The 22,095-nt window shown below is 37.3% G+C and overlaps 2 protein-coding genes across 14 annotated transcripts in view; both read left to right on the forward strand.

Annotated features, from left to right (window-relative positions):
• Positions 1-4,265, forward strand: part of anxa6 (annexin A6) — a 30,157-nt gene extending 25,892 nt beyond the window's left edge. Inside the window, exons 24-25 of one of the 2 annotated variants that reach the window (XM_027163462.2) lie at positions 1,450-1,587; positions 3,890-4,265. In XM_027163462.2, the coding sequence (XP_027019263.1) occupies positions 1,450-1,587; positions 3,890-3,949 (198 nt within the window). In that variant the 3' untranslated portion in view covers positions 3,950-4,265. The remainder of the gene's footprint in view (positions 1-1,449; positions 1,588-3,889) is intronic. The other variant, XM_027163463.2, reaches the window with a different exon arrangement.
• Positions 4,266-12,490: 8,225 nt separating this feature from the next.
• Positions 12,491-22,095, forward strand: part of tnip1 (TNFAIP3 interacting protein 1) — a 28,877-nt gene continuing 19,272 nt past the window's right edge. For 11 of the 12 annotated variants that reach the window (XM_047819146.1, XM_047819149.1, XM_047819150.1 and 8 more), the window contains exons 1-3: positions 16,141-16,293; positions 19,918-20,087; positions 21,216-21,362. In XM_047819146.1, coding sequence (XP_047675102.1) covers positions 19,949-20,087; positions 21,216-21,362 — 286 coding nt within the window. In that variant the 5' untranslated portion in view covers positions 16,141-16,293; positions 19,918-19,948. Of the gene's footprint in view, positions 12,636-16,140; positions 16,294-19,917; positions 20,088-21,215; positions 21,363-22,095 lie in introns of those variants that run through there. The other variant, XM_047819147.1, reaches the window with a different exon arrangement.

Genomic DNA, 22,095 nt, shown 5'->3' on the forward strand with positions numbered 1-22,095 from the left:
ATCCACTACATTGTAAACAAAACACTTCCAATCCATTACATTATAAACAAAACACTCAAAATCCAATGCATTATAAAGAAAACACTCCAAATATATTGCATTATGAAGAAAACACTTTGAAAACATAATGCTATAAACAAAACACTCCAAATCTATTACATTATAAAAAATACACCAAAAAGTCTATTACATTATAAACAAAACACTCCAAATCAATTACATTATAAACAAAACACTCCAAATCTTTTGCATTATGAAGAAAACACTTTGAAACCATAATGTTAAAAACAAAATATTCCAAATCCATTACATTCTAAACAAAACATTCAAAATCCTTTACATAATAAACAAAACCCTCTCTGTCCATTACATTATAAATGAACACTTCCTGATCCATTGTGTCCTAACCAAAAGACTCCCAGTGCATTTTTCACTTTTTGAAAAGTTGAGTCCAAAAAGTTCACCCTTACAACTAGACTGCTAAGGCAGTGAAAGAAATATTTAATGCTGATTTCGGTAGTTAGATCATAACCAAAATTCTTTCAGTGTGATCAAAATGTCAGAAGAACTGAGGCGTCTTCACGGATAAAAACCAGACCCAAACGCAAGGATAGATAAAAACACAATTTTTTAACAAAAACTAACACAAAACAGAAAACACTGAAAAAAAAAAAGAACCGGGGAAGGAAAATAAAATGAAATTCAAAAACTACAAAACCAATTACAGAAACCAAAGATACCACAATGACAAGGATACCACAGTGACCAAGGCAACGCGGTCGGGATGAAAAGAGAAGACAATTAGACACATAAGGAACAGGTTAGCAGAGAATTAAGACTAGGGTGGTGCAGACAAGTGAACACAACACGTAAACAAAAACACATGGCACAAGACACGACTGCCGAAAAGACCCCCTGATGTTCCAACAAAAATCCTAGATCCAAGCATGATCCTGACTTCCTACTCATTACATTCTAAACAAAACCGTTGCATTCCTTGCAAAAATGCATTGCGTTGTGAATTATATACAGTAAAGCTGAAACTGGAACTCAAACACAAACCTAGTTCTATACATCATGGAATAACCAAAATCCTAACAAACGCATCGTGCTACAGAAATCTGGGATCTGGGATAATTGTATATCTAATACAGCAATCAGATGTCAAAATTTGTACATGCATACACTTGCAGGTGCCCTCAATGCACTACAAGGATGTTTGTTGTGATGTCACTACAAGCACTGGCATTGGTACTGAATATTTTTAATTGCCCTCAATGCTACACAGGATGTTATATCTCAAGCCGCTAAAGGTCATGTTGCGTGTGTGGATTATGTGGTCTCTGGTGTTAACTTGGCATGTTATAAACAAGCCTTCAACCGCAATGTGTTTCCTTAGATTCATCTTATAGAATAAATATGCAACCATGTTGTTTTTTGCCGCTGCAGGGCCTAGGCACGGACGACCGAGCACTGATCCGCATCATGGTTTCCCGCTCGGAGATCGACCTCTTCAACATACGCAAAGAGTTCAAGGACACTCACGATGCCTCGCTGCACGAGTTCATCCAGGTAGAGACGATGGTCGTAAGTGTCATGTTCTTCAGCATTGTGTGTCGGTGTCTGTGTGCCTGTTGTGTATGTATGAATGAAAGTGTTGTGTGCGAGGCGTCCTGTTCGATACATGTGTGAACGTTGCACATCCTCTTTGGGGTTTGGTAGCGGAGGGAGGAAACAGAGAGCACGGCCGGGTTTCTGCAGTGTTTGTATTCAACTCAGCTGTTTAGGAATTTCCCCAGTGCACTCAACTTCCTCAGCGTGCAGCTCCGAGACAGGAAGTCCGCTCTAACAGGTCTACACCAGCTCCACCATCAAAACTCCCTTTGAAGATAAATAATAACCTGCGTTTAAAATTGGCTTTTGACTGATACGGTTTGATTAAAAAAAGTGCAAAACATTATCAGAACAAAGAGCTTAGAAAAAAAAAAACATTTCCATTCTGTATAGTCCCATAGATATCATCAACATCTTTAAAAACTCTTAAAGCCACGCCATCACTTGGCAGATGGTGCAGGAACTATTTGTGCAGAGGGTTTCGCAGCTGGTACACACACGTGTGTTTTTACGTGCAGACAAAAGTTCACTGGAAAGACAAACAAAGCCTGTGCGATGAGTTACGACCCCTTTTTTTTAAAACCAGGCCAAAAATTCATACTACGCAGATGTTTCATGTAATCTCTTCATCTTTTGGCACTGTATCTTAATTTCCAGTATTTCATACATTTCATAGGTAATACTTAATTTTTTTTTTAAATAGTTAATATATATAAAACCTGCAGAAGTCACTAATCTAAAGATATAACAGGAACAAACAGTGATACAGTATTTAATAAACATCTTATGAATAAATAATATTTTAAAAATAATAAATAAACTAGGGGGGCACGGTGGTTTAGTGGTTAGCACTTTCACCTCACACCTCCAGGGTTGGTGGTTCGATTCCCACCTCCACCTTGTGTGTGTGGAGTTTGCATGTCCTCCCCGTGCCTCGGGGGTTTCCTCCGGGTACTCCGGTTTCCTCCCCCGGTCCAAAGACATGCATGGTAGGTTGATTGGCATCTCTAGAAAATTGTCCGTAGTGTGTGAGTGAATGAGAGTGTGTCCTGTGATGGGTTGGCACTCCGTCCAGGGCGTATCCTGCCTCGATGCCCGATGACTCCTGAGATAGGCACAGGCTCCCCGTGACCCGAGAAGTTCAGATAAGCGGTAGAAAATGAATGAATGAATGAATAAATAAACTGCAATTAAAATTCTACCATGCTTCACCTTGCATATTGTGTTCTTTATATGATGAGCTGTCTCCTTTCTGCACAATAGATATCGTTTAGAATTACGTTCAGAAAGACCTACCTTGATCTCATCAGGGTTTTTTTTCTACCTACACCATAACCACAGACATGAAGAATTACAACTTACTGTTGAACATACAGGAAGTGATCAGTACTCACCAGATTCCTGCAGCTCCTTTAATGATGCTGCAGGACTTTCGGCAGCCTTCCTGGCTCACTTAGTACGTTTCCGTCTTGTCTTTTTGTCTTTTTTGTCGTCTTGTTCTTGGTCACTTCGATTTCTTCACTTCTTGATGTCAGTCTTGAAGCTCAGACTTCTGTGGAACAGTACAAATTATTTTCTGCTTTTCTTCGGATCAAGTCCTGTACATTTATTTATAGGTTTTTTGGACTCCAGCAGGTAGATAAAACCAACATATGAAGAAGGTCCTGTTGCTGATCTTGATCTGGGATCAGAATTCAATTCACTTATGATTTGGTCACATGCCTTGTTATAAAAGACTGTTTTGTTTTTGTTTCTTTTTGTTTTTTCCCTAAAACATGTATTTGTTTTTTTAATTATTTATTTTTTTGTTTTGTTTTAAGGTTGTGCACACTCGATGTCTCTATTCGCATATGTGTTAATAATTATAATATAATTATTAACACTATTATAACAGCAAATACTACTAGATGTTTTAAATTTTGATTTTGAGATAACATTTTGAGTTGTTTAAAAAAAATCACATTTACACAGAAGGTTAAAGAAATTATTTTCAACAGTTCTATTTTATCGTTTGAAAAATTTATAGAAAACATTGTGGAAAACATATTTTGTCTAAGATAAACATTGTGAGGACATTGTGTACATTTTATTTTATGCCAAACATATGCTTTGGGTAAAAATAACTTTTTAAAAAAGGTATAAAAGTGAAATGTCTTTCTTTACAGGCTTCACCTGTTGTGCTTTGACAAGTTAACACAACTAAAATCGCTGTTATTTATTTATTTATTTATTTATTTTACTGCTTATTGAACCTGGTGTAATGTTGTGTTTCCAGGGAGACACGTCAGGAGATTACCGTAAAACCCTGCTAATCCTCTGCGGTGGTGAGGATTAGGAGTCTGATCCGAGTCGGTCTAGCAGACTCTACGTCGTGATCCCGTCCTCTTTCACCAAACCTGATGTGTTGCGATTTCTGTCACTACAGTAATGCCAAAGTCAATGACCTTTGAACTGCGCACTCCCCCAGCTCCGCCCCTGCCGCAGTCACTGTGTCTTCTGATTCACTTTTTATTTTTTTACCGTTTTACTCAGTGGCTTCGTGTGAAGATGACGTCGAAGTGTAATTATTCTCTCCGTCAGTGCTTTAAAGTAATCACGCTCAGAGTAACGTTTCGCAAAATGTGAACAATGAAATAAAAACCTTGAACCTACTGATGTCAGTGTTCCTTATTTTGTTGAATGAATTTTGACAGGACAACATAAAGATACATGAAGTTAAAATTAGTCTACTGTATTTTGGTGTAATCCAAAGAGCGGATTTCATTATTTGCATAATAACATTACAGTTGGTGAGATACTGGAAAAAAAACATTTTTTTAGTAATTATTTGCTTATTGATTTATTTTAGCTTTTTTTTTTTTTTTTGCAGCCTGGATTTTTACTAGAAATGTTGCCTTAAAGGCGGGGTCTCAGATTTTTGAAAGCCAATGTTGACATTTGAAATCACTAAAACAAACACGCCCCTAACCCAAATGTGTCCCACCCCTGTATCGATAGCTCCGCCCACACATACGTACGTAACCCAGGCGACTAACGGAAAGAAACGTGTCTTTATCATAGCTGAAGGGAAGAACAATACGATTGCAGATAAACAAACAAGCAAAAATGACACACAAGCATAATCATGTAAAGGACAAAGGCATATATTAGTTCTGTGTAACAAAGCAAAACCAACAAAGCAAAGTCCGCCACATATTCACAAGTCGGAGTTTCCCGAGTCAATAACTCCTGAGCTAAACGCTGTTACTACACAAAACACGGTTGTAGCTGCCTCTCTACATTACTACGATAGAAAAGAGGTGTTATTTGTGTAGTAACAGCGTTTAGCTCAGGAGTTATTGACTCGGGAAACTCCAACCTGTGAATATGTGGCCGACTTCCTGCTCCTTCAGTTCTCTCCAGCGCTGGAAAGCTGATCCTATATTAACACGTCCTACTTCTTGCCTTATCGTAAGTCTTTCTTCACTTTCTTTCTTTGTTTTTATCCTCCATGTCAATGTTAAAACCGCTTTCTGCTAATATCACACATGCGCACTGAACACTCTCTCCGCCTATATTGACAAGCCCCGCCCCTTTCTGCTCATTGGCCGCACGTTTGTTTTGATTTTTGTTTATTATTCGGCCCGACTCAGTTTTCTGAAGCATTTCTCAAAAGTTGGAGACCCTGCCTATAACTTTTTATTTTATTTTAATTATTATTAGATTTCTAAAACATTCATTTTTCAAAGAAAGAAAGAAAGAAAGAAAGAAAGAAAGAAAGAAAGAGAAAAAGAATTAACACACAATGTAATTAATATTTCAGTTTTACAGACAAATTCTTTCATACCAAACATTCCTTTTTTTTAACAGCTTTACTCGTTTACTTTATTTATACATTTCAATATTTTTCATTTGATCAGGTTTAAAAACCTTTTTCATTTCCCAGAATTCATTAACATGTATAACTTGTACACATACACATACAGTATATGTACAGCGTTCAACTTCAACTAAAGCTATATTTTTGCTAACCTAAAGTTAGCAAATCAAATTTAATGCAATTTACTACTGATAATCCCTCTGTAAATTAGAATGACGGTAAATTAAATGTAGTCAGTTGTCGTTTGTTTACATTTTGTCTGCAAGTTACAGAAATTCTAAGGAATTTAGTCCCTGAGCTCCATTAAGACATGGTGTAGAAGTGAAGGTTGGAGTGGAAGATCTCGAGTGTCCTGCACTGAGCCTTGACTCTGACTCAACCCCACTGAACACCTTTGGGATGAACTGGAACTGGAGTCTCTTCATCATCCCAACATCAGAGTCTGATCTCACTAATGCTCTTGTAGCTGAATGAATGAATGAGTTTAGTAGTTTTTAATAGGGTATTACAATAAGCCCTTATTTTTTACTTATAACTATTATCCTGCTTGATGCTCGATGACACCTGGGATAGGCACAGGCTCCCCGTGACCCAAGGTAGTTCAGATAAGCGGTAGAAAATGAGTGAGTGAGTGAGAACTATTATCAAAGATATACAATAAAATAAACATGAATTATGACTTATTGAGAAGACATATTATGAAGCACTTCATTACGAACCACAGATACGTTTAAACGCTTTCAAATGGATCTACACGTTTGTGGATATGTATGATGTCATGAATCGACGTAAAGGAAATAAGAGTTAGCTCTTTAATTACAAACCCTGATCTGCATTGTCCAATGTAGCAGGTTCCCGACAGTCATAATGATGTTGGAACACTTCCATGACCCACTCGGATGCTGAAATGGGCTGACGTAGAGTTGAAAGAGAGTGACAGTCACATGACATCCCATAATTTCATCTATTGAGCCAAACCTAATTTTGCTCAACCAAATAGTCAGATTTACATTTTGGAATTTTGGAAATGCAAATAAAATAAACATCATGGACAAAACTTTGCCCCATAGTTACACCAATATGTGCTTGTTGAACATATAATTAAAGATGAATCCTCCTTTGTTGCTATAATAAACTCCACTCTTGTCTTCTCAGAAGGTTCTCCATTATACGTTGGAGTATATCTCTGAGGATTTGTGCTAGATTCATTCAGCTACAAAAACATTAGTGAGATCAGATTCTGATGTCGGGATGTTGAAGAGACTCCAGTTCCAGTTCATCCCAAAGGTGTTCAGTGGGATTGAGTCAGTGCAGTTCATTCGAGATCTTCCGCTCCAACCTTAATTAACCTCCACATCATGTCTTCATGGAGCTATGGGGCTTATCTGTGCATGGCGTTGTCATGCTGGAAGAGTGTTTAAGCTTCTTTTCTGAATTGAAGGGAAATTCTGAAGCTACAACATACAAAGACATTCTATACAATCGTGTGCTTTCAATTGTCTGGTAACAGTTTCTAGTATGCTAAAAGTATCATGTACATGTAGGTGTGATGGTCAGAGCTGCACATACTCTTGAGTTGTGGAGTAGCTTTAATACTTACAGAAATAGTGCTGTTTACCTAGTATATGTTTTGTGAAATCACTATTTCTAAGCTTCCTCATTCTGGAATTTTAGCCACAAAAACCTTATGTTGCAATTTTATTGTAACTAGCATAACAGCACTAGCATCAGTTTAGCTTTTGTGCTAATCTTTTAACAATTACTGAACTCTGTATGTGTGTGTGTGTGTGCGTGTGTGTGTTGTGAGGATATTAACAGACACACACACAACCTATAAGCCGGGATTTGTTTCTGTCTGCGCTCACGGCTCAGATAAACAGAGCAATCCTCTTCAATCACTACCTCTATATACAGTCGCACCTGACAGAGAGGAAGCAGAAGGAGACGCTTTGACCTGAGGAAATTCCCTGATGCAATTCATCTTTTTTTTCCCCTTTCTATACAGAAATCTCAAATTATCCAACGTGATAACTGTGTGAAAGGTTTTTGTGGATGAAAAGCAGCATTGTAAGACTTTTTCTCAGTTTTTCATTATTAACGGTGCCTTGTTATGTCAGCGTTAAGCTTGTGATGGAAGTTACACTTAATTCTTAATGTGACTAAATAAAAAGTTAAAAAACATATTGTTGTAAATGTTACTGACTATGCAGATAATACCTGACTGCTGGTCTGTAAAAGAAAAAGGCCCCTTACACACCGATCCTGGTCCTCACCTGTGTTTGTACCTTTGTGTGTGAGTGGTGTAGCTTCAGGTGTGGAAAGTTGTTCACCTTAAAAGTAGTTAAATTTTCACTGATATATTTCCATATTTAGTGTCTGACACTTCCATACTCCCTTACTGTATATATCTGTTGGTTGAGATTAATGTCATGTACAGTAACAACTGCATTTTCTGTGTAATGTGTTTCTGTGTAATGTCTGTACCGCCTTACTTCCTTTTTTTCACTGTACACATACTAAACATACTTTTGTACATACTGTATGTAACGCCTGTACTGTAATATCTTTATTTCCTTACAGTATGTAATGTGCACAATTTCACTTGACTATAAGTTGTTGTAGAAAGGATATTATTTATATGTTCTTATTAGTATTTACTGTTCAGTGTCACACAGATGAGGATGAGGTTCCCTTCTGAGTCTGGCTCCTCTCAAGGTGTCTTCCTCGTATCGTCTCAGGGAGTTTTTCTTTGCCACCGTCACCTCGGGCTTGTCAGTATTGTAATGTCTTTTCTTCTATATGTAGAATTAAAGAAATTTTGTGCTCTGTAATATCTTTACTTTTATATATAATGTTGAAAGTCTGCACTTTATATCTAGTTCCATATCTAATGTCAGTACCGTAATGACTTTTTTGCACTGTAATGTCAATACTGACATATCTGTAAAGTCTGTACTATACATAATGTCTGTTTGTTTTTATATAACAGCTACATTGTAATATCCAAACTGTAACAACTTCCCATCTATATGTAACGTCTGCACTTACGGATAAGATCACTGCAGAGAAATCCTCTTCTATCACTACCTCTACTGATAGTCGCGGCTGACAGAGAGGAAGCAGAACTTTGACTGGAGGAAATTCCCTGCTGCAATTCATTGTTTTTTCTCTCCATACATAAAGCAGATATCTCGAATTGTCCAACATGATAACTGTGAGAACATTTCTTGTGGTTGAGTGTCAGCATTGTTAGACATTTCACTGTAATTTCTTTACTTCTTCATGTAATGGTTCACACACCGTTCATGTTGTAATGTCAGTACTGTAATGTCAAGAGATTAATGTGTGCAGGGAATGTCTGCACTGGAATGTCAGTACTGCAGTATCAGTAGTGTAATGCCTGCACTGAAATGTCAGTACTGTGATATCTGCACTGTCCGTACTGCAATATCATTAGTGTAATGTCTGCACTGAAATGTCAGTACTGTAATATATGTACTGTCCGTACTGCAATATTATTAGTGTAATGTCTGCACTGAAATGTCTGTGCTGTAATATCTACACTGTCAGTACTGCAATATCAGTAGTGTAATGTCTGCACTGCAATGGCAGTAGTGTAACATCTGCACTGCAATATCAGTAGTGTAATGTCTGCATTGAAATATCAGTGCTGTATTATCTGCACTGTCAGTACTGCAATATCGGTAGTGTAATATCTGCACTGAAATGTCAGTACTGTGATATCTGGACTGTAATGTACGTAGTGTAATGTCTGCACTGAAATGTCAGTACTGTAATATCTGCACTAAAATATCAGTACTGTAATGTCTGCACTGTCAGTACTGCAATGTCATTAGTGTAATGTCTGCACTGAAATGTCAGTATTGTAATATCTGCACTGTCCATACTGCTGTATCAACAGTGTAATGTCTGCACTGAAATGTCAGTCCTGTACTGTCTGCACTGTCAGTACTGCAATGTCATTAGTGTAATGTCTGCACTGAAATGTTGGTATTGTAATATCTGCACTGTCCATACTGCTGTATCAACAGTGTAATGTCTGCACTGACAGGTCAGTACTGTAATATCTGCCCTGTCCGTACTGCAATGTCAGTAGTTTAATGTCTGCACTGAAATGTCTGTACTGTAATGTCTGCACTGTCAGTACTGCAATGTCATTAATGTAATGTCAGCACTGAAATGTTGCACTTGAATGTCTGCACTGGAATGTTAGTACTGCAGTATCAGTAGTGTAATGTCTGCATGACAATGTCCGTACTGCAATATTATTAGTGTAATGTCTGCACTGAAATGTCAGTACTGTAATATCTGCACTGTCAGTTCTGCAATATCAGTAGTTTAATGTCTGCACTGTCAGTACTGCAATATCAGTAGTGTAATGTCTGCACTGAAATGTCAGTGCTGTAATATCTGCAATGTCAGTACTGCAATATCGGTAGTGTAATATCTGCACTGAAATGTCAGTTCTGTAATATCTGGACTGTAATGTACATAGTGTAATGTCTGCACTGAAATGTCAGTACTATAATATCTGCACTGTCTGTACTGCAATATCAGTACTGTAATATCTGCACTAAAATATCAGTACTGTAATGTCTGCACTGTCAGTACTGCAATGTCATTAGTGTAATGTCTGCACTGAAATGTCAGTATTGTAATATCTGCACTGTCCATACTGCTGTATCAATAGTGTAATTTCTGCACTGACAGGTCAGTACTGTAATATCTGCCCTGTCAGTACTGCAATGTCATTAGTGTAATGGCTGCACTGAAATGTCAGTACTGTAATGTCTGCACTGAAATGTCAGTACTGTAATATCTGCACTGTCTGTACTGCTGTATCAATAGTGTAATGTCTGCACTTACAGGTCAGTACTGTAATATCTGCTCTGTCAGTACTGCAATATCAGTAGTTTAATGTCTGCACTGTCAGTACTGCAATATCAGAAGTGTAATATCTGCACTGAAATGTCAGTACTGTAACATCTGGTCTGTAATGTCATTAGTGTAACTTCTACACTGTAATATAATGTCAGTACTGTAAAGTCACTATTAGAAGTAGTATTAGTAGTGCTATATGTCTACTTCAGTAGGTAATGTCTGTAATGTCTGCACTATAATGTCAGTATTGTATTGTAACTGTAATATATATCATAGACATCGCGTGTTTATCTCTCTCTATAATATAATAATGATTAGTTCTGTAATGTTCACTGAGAAATATATGTTATAATATCTATACTGTAATGTTAGTACTGTGATGGTTATTCCTAGCAAAACAACCGCATTCACATCTGTTACATCTCAGATACCTCAGTAAAAGTCATATGTGGCTCACAGCCTCGCTTTTTTGAGTAGATAGATATACTGTACATTTTTAATAAGTCTCATAAAACACAACAAGAGCAATCAATTTTACTGTTAACTGAAATGAATGAAATTGAAATTGACTTCCGTTCAGTAACCTACAAACATGTGTGCTGAACATGATTCTGAGGCACATTTAGAGTCAAAGTTTTAAAGAGGCCACATCTGCATCTGCGTTTGTATGTGCATATGTGCTGGAGTGCACAAATGTGTGTGTGTGTGTGTGTGTGTGTGTGTGTGTGTGTGTGTGTGTGTGTGTGTGTGTGTGTGTGTGTGTGTGTGTGTGTGTGTGTATGATTGTGTTTGTGTGTGTGTATGTTTGTGTTTGTGTGTGTGTGTATGTTTGTGTGTGTTTGTGTGAGTGTGTGTGTATGTGTATGTTTGTGTTTGTGTGTGCATGTGTGTGTGTGCGTGTACTGTATGTTTGTGTGTGTATGTTTTGTGTGTGTGCGTGTGTGTGTATGATTGTGTTTGTGTGTGTGAGTGTGTGTGTCTGTGTATGTTTGTGTGTGTGTGTTTGTGTGAGTGTGTGTGCATGTTTGTGTGTGCATGTTTGTCTATGTTTGTGTCTGTGTGTGGGTATGTTTGTGTGTGTGTGCTTGTGTGTACATTTAGAGTCAAAGTTTTAAAGAGGCCACATCTGCATCTGCGTTTGTATGTGCATATGTGCTGGAGTGCACAAATGTGTGTGTGTGTGTGTGTGTGTGGGTGCATGTGTGTGTATGTTTGTGTCTGTGTGCGTGTGTGTGTGTGTGTGTGTGTGTGTGTGTGTGTGTGTGTGTGTGTGTGTGTGTGTGTGTGTGTCTGTGCATGCTGTTGTCAGGCTATCTTTGAGTTAAAAGAGGAAAGAAGAAAAAAAAGGCTTGTGAGCCTAGGAAATCCCCTGCACTTGGCCAACATCTCAGACAGCATTGATTATGCAGCAGCAGCGAGACCAATGTGCGATTAGGAAGAAAAATGCAAATAAACCATCAGGACTGTGTTTTCAGCTTGACCTATATGCACACACGGACAGAAAGAAGAATAAAAAACTGCAGAACAGAATACTAGCATGCCCTATTTCATGATAAAAGTGTGTGTGTGTGTGTGTGTGTGTGTGTGTGTGTGTGTGTGTGTGTGTGTGTGTGTGTGTGTGTGTGTGTGTGTGTAAAATAGTATACTAAAAATATTAATTAATTCAAAATCACATCAAATGCTTATTATTTATTTATTTTATTTCTTTTTTTTTTATTTTTACATTTACATTTAGGTGTCATTCTTTGTGTTTACATCAAAAAGATCTGACACTAAATGAAGTTCCACTGTCTTCGTTTCTGAGAGCACAGAGAAAATAATTCACTTCACAGCGTATAATTTGCTGGGGTTTTTAATCTTTCCTTTGCCTGCTTATGATCTATCTTGCAGTAGAATGCACATCATGTTAACCTTTGCACAGAGCTCAGAGCCTGTATGCACATGCTGCTCAAACATATGGGTTTAAACCTGGTGCCTTTAGGTCAATGTTTCCTTCCTGGAGTCTTACTGTATCATACTGTACCATGAACATACCAAAAGTTTGGTGTGTGTCACGTGCTCTTTGTTAACACTTAACCAGGCAGACTGTTGAACAAACAGAAGATGGTCCCTCCTTTTTTGTTTTAAAGAGCTTAAAAAATATCAGGGCTCTACGACTATGTGGGAATTCCCCCTTTTTGTCAAAAAGCACAGCTAACACTTCCCCCAGTGGCACCAGTTTCCTTAAAATACGCCTTACGGACGCAAGCGGGTTGAGGAGGTGAGTACTGTATGTGTGTGTGCATAAATGTACATAAATATATGTAAATACATATACATATATATAAATACATATACATATATATATGTATATGTATATATACACATATATATGTGTGTGTGTGTGTGTGTGTGTGTGTGTATAATATATAATTGTGCCTGTCTCTATATATTTATGAGTGTGAGTGCGTGTGTCTGTGTGTGTGTGTAATATATAATTGTGTCTGTCTCTATATATTTATGAGTATGAGTGTGTGGTGTGTGTGTGTGTGTGTGTGTGTATAATATATAATTGTGTCTGTCTCTATATATTTATGAGTATGAGTGTGTGGTGTGTGTGTGTGTGTGTGTGTGTGTGTGTGTGTGTGTGTGTGTGTGTGTAATATATAATTGTGTCTGTCTCTATATATTTATGAGTGTGTGTGTGTGTGTGTGTGTGTATAATATATAATTGTGTCTGTCTCTATATATTTATGAGTATGAATGTGTGTGCATATAGAATTTGAATACATATAGAATTTGTTAGCTGCAATTCCATTTCCTTTCATTTAATAATATTTGATGCTTCATGCACATTTGATGCTGTGGTGCTTCATTACGTTCGGTATCTTTCTTGCAGTTAGAGACGTTGTACCTGACATTCACCACATTAACCATTAACTGAAATGTTAGTAGCAGACATACCGCAGAAACATTTATACAGCCAACAGCTAACTGGAAAGGATTTCTCTATATGGTTTTTGCTCTACTGTATATAGTCAGTGCACAGTGGAAAGAAACTAAGAAACTATATATATATATATATATATATATATATATATATATATATATATATATATATATATATATATATATATATATATATATATATATATATATATATAAGTAACCCCTCTGTCAATCCTGTCATTAAGTTACAGTACATTCAGCACTAACTGAAGAATCTTTCAATATACACAATATACATATACATCTGATATGCTCAAATATCACTATTATTAATCCCTTCAGCTTTTTTTCACCTGTTAAACCTACAAAATGAGCAGTACTTATAGCTCTACGTGTTAAATCCTTGCACATCACGTCGTCATTTTACGTTATCTTGTATGCGGTTACTAGATAAAATGCGTTTAATATAATATAATATAATATAATATAATATAATATAATATAATATAATATAATATAATATAATATGTAAATGTCCAGGAAGAGGTCTGTGATTCAGCTCAGCACATAATGAAAATGATAAAGATAATTGCTAGGATTCTATTTTTATTATTATGTAAATATTCACATAAATTCTATTAATGTGACACTCAATATTTCTACATATGGTAAGGCCATTAAACCCACGATCAGTGCCGGTTTGTACATTTAAATTTGTTTAAAGTACGGGTTTAGATTTCAACATCTCGGTTCTGTTTAATTTTGCATCGTTTTCTACTTGATTGTTTTTAAAATGATTTTGAACTAAATTCTGTTGTGTCTGTGAGTCTAAAGTCCAGTTTCATCAGTTAAATATAAGCATTTCTTCGCCATGTGTTTTCAGTGAAAAGAATTCATACCAGGCTGCAGGTTTCTGCCTGATTCACGTTTTCATGTTACGCTTCAGACGTTTTTCACGTGTGTGTATATTTTTCGGTAGGTGGGCTTGCTGACATGATTCACTCAATGTTTCACCTCTTATTCACATGATGTTACACGCTTGCCTGAGTTTTTGTATGCCTTTTCAGACTCATAACACCTTATAATAGAATTGGCATTTTTCTAAACATGTGACTCCACCAGATGTCAGTATTTATGTGACATCTCACACATGGAGATGATCGAGAGCTATGCAAAGTCATGCTGTATCTCTGGCATAAACTATTAGAAATCAAGCATACTTAGCAACTTTATGGTGGATCGTTGTTATAAAGAGACACGACCAATTGTCTAGAATTACATAGGTGCATTAGAAAACTGCTAAACGAACACATTTGATTGCACAATGACGGTTTCTGGGATTTTTTTCTTCCCAAGATTACCTTTGCTTATCACCCCTAAAGGCCACAGCATTTCCCCATTACATATCCATCTAAAGTACTTTTAGAAAATAATATGATTTAACCAGAAATAGGAGAGAGAGAGAGAGAGAGAGAGAGAGAGAGAGAGAGAGAGAGAGAGAGAGAGAGACCAAAAATATCTGAACACATGAAAATATTTAAAATGAGGCCACAAATATGCAAATGAATGAAAGTATTAAGAGTGTGAGTAAAACAAAGCTCATTGGCTAAAGTAAAATTACATCCATATTGATTTTAACCATGTTCTGGTTTAAAAAGTGTATAAACTGAGTACATATCATCAATGATATTATTTTGCAGTATGGAATATAAGGAAAGATATTCAAAAAAATGTTACAAAGCATTAATTAGATTGTTAATTAGATTGATAAATCATTAAGAGGCTTAGGGTTAATCTCTAATCTTTTGTACGGTACAGCACAATGGTGTGAGTTCACAAATCTAATCTGACATAATGATTACAGGGCTCTTGATTCAGTGCTCTTTATTTTTAATGATTACAAATTCTCAGATAGTTTAGTATTGACTAATAGTGGGCTCTACTTTTTTACGCCACTTCTGAAATTTTCCTGGGAATGAAGCTTCTTTGCCAAATGACAACATCCCTTATTGAAGTTACTTAGGAATTACTTAATCTAGCTTCCATGGTTACATACAAATATGTAGATATAAAGTTATACTGGGACTTCAGTCTGTACTCAGAAAGTGAAATTCATATTGGTCTTGATTGAGGTGTTTATGTTGATCAGGTTAAAAATATCACCTGTGAAAAATATGCTCATAGGAAAATTAGGAATTGAAAATCTATTTATATTTATATCCAAGCTTTTTAAAATGACAAACGTGTGTAAATTATTATTATTATTATTATTATTATTATTATTATTATTATTATTATTATTATTATTATTATTATTATTATTATTTGTAGTAGTAGTAGTTTGTTTATTACACGATTCTGAGCCTCGCCTGCTTTATTATTTTAATATCAAATTTATAAATCTAATCTAAAGCTTTAAAAAGTAAATGACCCCAATAAATAAATAAATAAATAAATAAATAAATAAATAAATAAATAAATAAGATAAGTTTAGTTCATTTTTTTAGCTTGTAATATTAACATTATTCTGTGGTCCATGTATGTATGTATGTATGTTTAAAGCTGTCTATATATTTGGTTTGATATATATATATATTATTTTCTTTGTTTGTTTATTGGGTTAAAAGAGTAATTAAGAACACCATAATTAATAACACTATTTAATTACCCTATTAAAACGGCAGGAAAAAATAAAGCAGCTGGAACAGGTGACGTTGTCTCTTTAAATATGCTAATGAGCCTGAAAAATACGCAGGCTTATTGGCTCGCTGATCAGTGAAACCCAGCTGTTTACATTACCGCGAGGAGGAATTTCCCCCTGGTTACCATTGCGAAACGATACGTTCGTGGCTAAGATTGAGAACCAATCACAGTGCAGATCGCCGTGTCGAAGGCGTGTCTATTGTTGATGCTTAGTAACGCCCACTGAGGTACTTCCGCACAATTCTTCTGCTCGCTTCGGAGGCTCGTCGGAGATTTAACCGACAAAGGTAGAAAATATGGCTTTGTTTCTATATAATAAATACTTACATGTATCCTGTGTTTGTGATCTTATTCGATGGATTTGGAGGTTATTCGGTGGTTAAATCGGTGATAAATAACGAAGTGTTGTTGCTAGGTAGCTAGTTAGCTAGCATGTTAGCACGGGTAAACACATCACCTGTTGTTAGCCAGATGCTAAGCTAATAATTTCTGTCTAACGTCTTTTTAACGGTGTTTTAACGTCTGTTTAACGTCTGTTTTCCGTCTGTTCAACGTCTGTTCACAATCTTGGTATTTCTCTAATTTGTTTTTGACTTGTAAGACGCATTAAAACCTTTTTTTATTCATATTTATATATAAACATATTTGTCATTCTGTCCAATAATAAGCCTGTAGTATATAACTTATGTGTTTATTACAGTATGGGCTGCTTTATTTTTTTTGTTTATTAAAATATCTCTTGACATAAGAGTTACAAAAATAGAGGCTTGTATACACCAGATAATATATACTAAAAAAATAGGACTAAAGGTGTGTTATTGTTGTTGTACAGAGGAATCAGGACAACTCTAAAGCAAGATGAATGTGTTTTTTTGGACAGATGTTCAGATTTTAGACCCGTGGTTATTTTTGCTCCAGATGTTCATAGAGCTTTTATTCATACAGCTCAAGTTAACGTTATTTGTTGTATGGTTGTGTGTTTCTAAGTTTTTTGAGTTTTCGATTAAGTCCAGGACTAGTCAAACAGAGTCAAGCTCAGGTTTAATTAGGATTAATGCTTCAATTCAAAATCTTTAAACCACTGAAGTCAAGACGACAAGTTTGAGACAATAAAGAGTCTTGAGTCGAGGCCAAGTCAAGATTGTGTCTCGAGGGAGTCGAGGCCAGGCCAAGGTTGAGTTTCGAGGGAGTCGAGGCCAGGCCAAGGTTGAGTCTTGAGGGAGTCGAGGCCAGGTCAAGGTTGAGTCTCGAGGGAGTCGAGGCCAGGTCAAGGTTGAGTCCCGAGGGAGTCGAGGCCAGGTCAAGGTTGAGTCCCGAGGGAGTCGAGGCCAGGTCAAGGTTGAGTCCCGAGGGAGTCGAGGCCAGGTCAAGGTTGAGTCCCGAGGGAGTCGAGGCCAGGTCAAGGTTGAGTCCCGAGGGAGTCGAGGCCAGGTCAAGGTTGAGTCTCGAGGCCAGGTCAAGATTGAGACTCGAGGGAGTCGAGGCCAGGTCAAGACTGAGTCTTCAGAGAGTTGAGGCAGTCACGACCAAAGGAGTCAAGACCAGGTCAAGACAATTCGAGATGGAGTCTAATGATGGTTACAGCCCAGTAAAGTATTTTTTCAAGTCTTTAATTTAGCTTGTTGGCTTCACTCATGCTTTGTACCAGTGATTAAGCAATCTTCCAGAAAAGGGAATTAGGTCTTATTAAACTTTGTTCATGTGAAAAGAAAGCACATAATATTATAACAAACCCTCAGATTAAATTAGGATGATATTTGATGAGACAATAAGGAGTAAACTTGGGAGTAAGTCAGAGACAACTGAAAGCATCTCGAGCCCTTTGGCTCAGCTCCGGGATGAAGTACGTGTGTGTGCAGCATTTTAGTATCGGAATTTAGGGAGAACCAAGAATGTTCTGAGTGACTGTGGTGACTCGGAAATTTTTATTTATTTTTATTTTGCTATTGATCCCTGTGAGTTCTATGATATTTAATATTTTTGTAATAAAAACTGGAAAGTGGAACAACCAGTCCTCGTTGAATCTGATTAATCAGAAGGTGTTGATTCATTTTCTATAACAGCAGTCTTTTTTTTGGCTACAAAAAAAGAGCAGCTGCAGACTAAACGGATGTTTATGTATACAAGTGAGAATGGGAACCTTTTCCCATTTCCAAAACTTTAATCATAACCATAAATAACACTATATAGAGTCGTTCTTTGCTAAATAGTACGTTGTAATCCTCAGCAAATCCCACTTGTATGAGGAACCTTCCTTCCTTACTTTTTTTGCTCCTATTGGAAAAATATATCAGAGCGAATACATTAATATAAACCCGTGATTTGATTGACCGCTGCACTGACCAATCAGAATCCAGAGTTTATATTCCGTTATATATTCCTATGATGACACGGAGAGACGTAAACCTTTCCATCATCCCTCGCTCTTATATGAAGCTGCACACCACGAAGCGCTCTGGGCATGCCCCTTTGGTATCTGATTGACTAATCCCAGGTTTTATCATTATTACTGGTAAAGGAAAGTGAAACGGTTTGAGGCGCTAAAACACACCATGTAATCTGAGATGGAATTACGTTAATGTAGTATATGTGACGGTAAGTGCAGATGTGTAGAGAGTCCCCTGTGTAGGTCACTGATCGGTGTGAGACATGTGTATATGTGGCTATATTATAACACAACAGAAAGCACATGACTCTGTTACCATCAGAACTAATGTTCTAATAAAGGAAAGAAAGGGAAATATTCGTATCGTAAAATATCGCCACATCACAGCGACCTGGTCACGTGAACCTGTTCACCTACATAAGGGAAGAGTGGGGAATTTTAGGATCAGGCCCTGACTTGACACTTGGCTGGTCCGGTCTGGTTTCTGACTGACTAATCCCCCACTACTCACCCAATTACTGGAAAGGAAAGTGAAACAGTTTCACTCAGCGTCTTTAAATGGCCACGGCTGCTGACGAGTTGCTTCAGTCGACCAACTCCTAGTTTAACAGAATGATGATGATGATGATGATGATGATATAGTGTGATGTGAGTAGTGAGTTTTCTTGTTGTTAATAAATAGCACATATTAAGCAATACGCTTAAATGTACCGGAATAATTAAAAAAATTAGAGTCGATCTAGTTTTTAAAATATAATTTTACAAAAAGAAACAGGGAAAAATGTTTTTAAAAAACCCCCAGAAATGTTTGTTATTGTGAAGGAAATTGCTTTTAGCCTAGCTTTCTCTCAATGTCTGTCTGTCTTGATTGGAGTTCTGTCAAATATTTATTACTTTATCTGGTTGATGAAGTGTACGATGAGGAAATAAATACAAACTAAATAGTAAGATTATAAAAGGTGTTTTTTTGTTTATTAGTTAGTATGTTGATGTTTGATGATGGTGCTGGTAAAAAGGTTAAGTAGAGAAAAAAAAACCTAAAAGCAATAGTAACATTTGTCATCCAGCATGTTATCTATCTATCTATCTATCTATCTATCTATCTATCTATCTATCTATCTATCTATCTATCTATCTATCTATCTATCTATCTATCTATCTATCTATTTATTTATTTCTTTTCTTTTTCTTTTTTTTTTTATTTGAATTTTTGAAGCTCCGTGCTTTTTTATTATGGAGAGAAAGAAAACCACAATTTTTCTTCTTTAGTGTGAGAACGTTATCTCCAGCACATCTCTCTCACTGCCCTCGTCATGTTTTTATAACGCCGTCAGCATTCAAATTGGCGTGCACTAAAATAACCTGAGAGAAATCCCCAGCTCCGGCTTATTCAAATGGCTCTGTTTGAATTGTAAATGGACAATTTGCTGAGTCGCTGCATGAGGGGTCAGATTTACTGTAACAGACGTGTTGAAATTGCCCCATCATGTTTGTTTTTGTTTTCCTCCTCTCTGTGTCTGAGCAGGAGAGCATGTGTGCTGTTTGAGTAGGCGGGTATGGATGGTAAAGGCCCGTATCGGATCTACGACCCCGGCGGGAGCGAAGCTCAATCCAAGGAGGAGGTCAGCAGCTACAGACAGCTTCTAGAGGAGAACACGGTCCTGAGAGAGCGTATGAAGGGCCTCAAGAGCCTCGGTGAGTTCCACAGCCCAGGACCAGGTCAACACCAACCTGAGCACTGACTGAACACAAGCTTCCCTTCCTTTCCCTTCCCTTCTTTCCTCTTCTCTCTCTCTCTCTCTCTCTCTCTCTCTCTTTCTTTCTTTCTTTCTTTCTTTCTTTTTTTCTTTCCTTCCATCCTTTCCAGTTAAGTTTTCTTTAACACTTTCTAACAGTGCCGTTTCTCAGCAACACGACAAGAGCACTCGTCACAAAGCTAAGACAGACATCGTTGATAGTCGTTTTCTGTATGGACTTGTTTATTGAAAAGAGAGAGAGACACAGAGAGAGAGATAGGTGGACATTCCCCGAGTTTAAGCGTGGCTATAAATGGGTTGAAATCTGACGTGTCATTATAAAATACATCACTCAGGTATGACAATATGCAACACTCTGGGACTCACAGAACCAGCCTAAACCACAATAATATGTGGAGGATTTGAGCCCAGGGGCAGAATGATGAATGTTGGGTGTAATAGGTACGTCACTGAATGCGCTTTAGGCTCGTCGTAATAAGCGGTGAAGGTGGGTGGCGGGCGTGGCGACGCAGGAGAAGGCTCAAGGAGAAAGAATCTAGCAGTCATGCACTACCTCCATTATCTACCCCTAAACACTACACCCCCCTTTAACTCTGTAAGTGTGTGTGTTTTATGTCTCTGTGTGTGTCTTTGTGTGTTTGTGTGTTTATTGTCTCTGTGTGTGTCTTTGTGTGTGTCTGTGAGTGTCTGAGTCTCTGCGTGTGTCTCTGTGTGTCTGAGTCTCTGCGTGTGGGTCTCCGTGTGTCTCCGTGTGTCTCCGTGTCTGTGTGTGTCTGTGTGTGTCTGTGTGTGTTTTGGTACATGTACAGTATGTGCGTGTGTGTGTTTGTTGTGGCCGCGTGAATGTAACCAAACAGGTTTCTTGTGATGGTGTTAAAGTGCAGTGTGTTTCACTCAGCACCCCTGTCTCTCTGAGCCATGCCCTGCTTGACAGACTGACTGACGGAGAGCATAAACACAGCTGAGACTTATGTTCCCAGCGTGTGCGCGCGTGTGAGCTGAGGTCATCCGTGTGATATTTACAAACGTCACGCTTTGCCTGTGTGTTTTTGGGTTTGGCTCACAGGTGATCTGTTGGAAGAGTCTCAGTCGGAGGCACTGAAGCTTCGCAAGCGAGTGGAGGAGCTGGTGAGAGACAACGAAGCACTGAAGTCCTCGACGTCCAGCTTCGCCAGCGCGTGTATCGGCAATCCTGTTCACACCGACCCCCAAGGTTAGAGTCATGAACACCGGGAAATACACAACACGCTGCTTCTAATAAATACTGCAGTATCTCTACTGCACTGAACAGAAAAAAAAACTAAAATAACAACATTTCTATAAAATATTTGTGTTGTATCTTTCTGCCAGTTGTGTTTTATTTCACCATCTCATGATCTGGTTTAAAAAGTCCACTCTGAGGCGAGACAGAAATTCCCTCCACGAGCGTTTCTTTAGTCTTTAGTGCATTCACAGCCGACCAGCTTCACTCTGTATGTTCCATTTAATTCTGTTCAGTTTTATTCTCTTTATTTTACCAGATCCTGTTTTATTCCTTTGTTTTCTTTGTATTGCATTCTTTTTATTTTTCTTTTTTTATTCTATTCGACTCACCTCTTATGTTTTGTCTTATATTCTATACCATTCTATTCATCTCTATTCTGTTTAGTTTTGATATGTTTTGTTTTGTTATACAATATCGACATATACGTCGTCTGGGTATTCTATTCTGTTCTATTTACTTTTCTTTTACACCATAGTATTAAATAATTCTATATTAACCATTCTGTTCACCCATATTCTATTCTACTCACTTTATACTGCCCTCGGATTCTATTTCACACTTTTTACTGTTGAACTACGTCCTATTCTGTTATACTCTGTCCTGTTCCGTCATGGTCCCATTTCTATTCACACCTATTCTACACACACTGTTTTCCTTTCTGCGCTACAATTTTTCATTTCTA

The sequence above is a fragment of the Tachysurus fulvidraco genome, chromosome 10 (assembly GCF_022655615.1).
Source record: "Tachysurus fulvidraco isolate hzauxx_2018 chromosome 10, HZAU_PFXX_2.0, whole genome shotgun sequence".
NCBI lineage: Eukaryota > Metazoa > Chordata > Actinopteri > Siluriformes > Bagridae > Tachysurus > Tachysurus fulvidraco.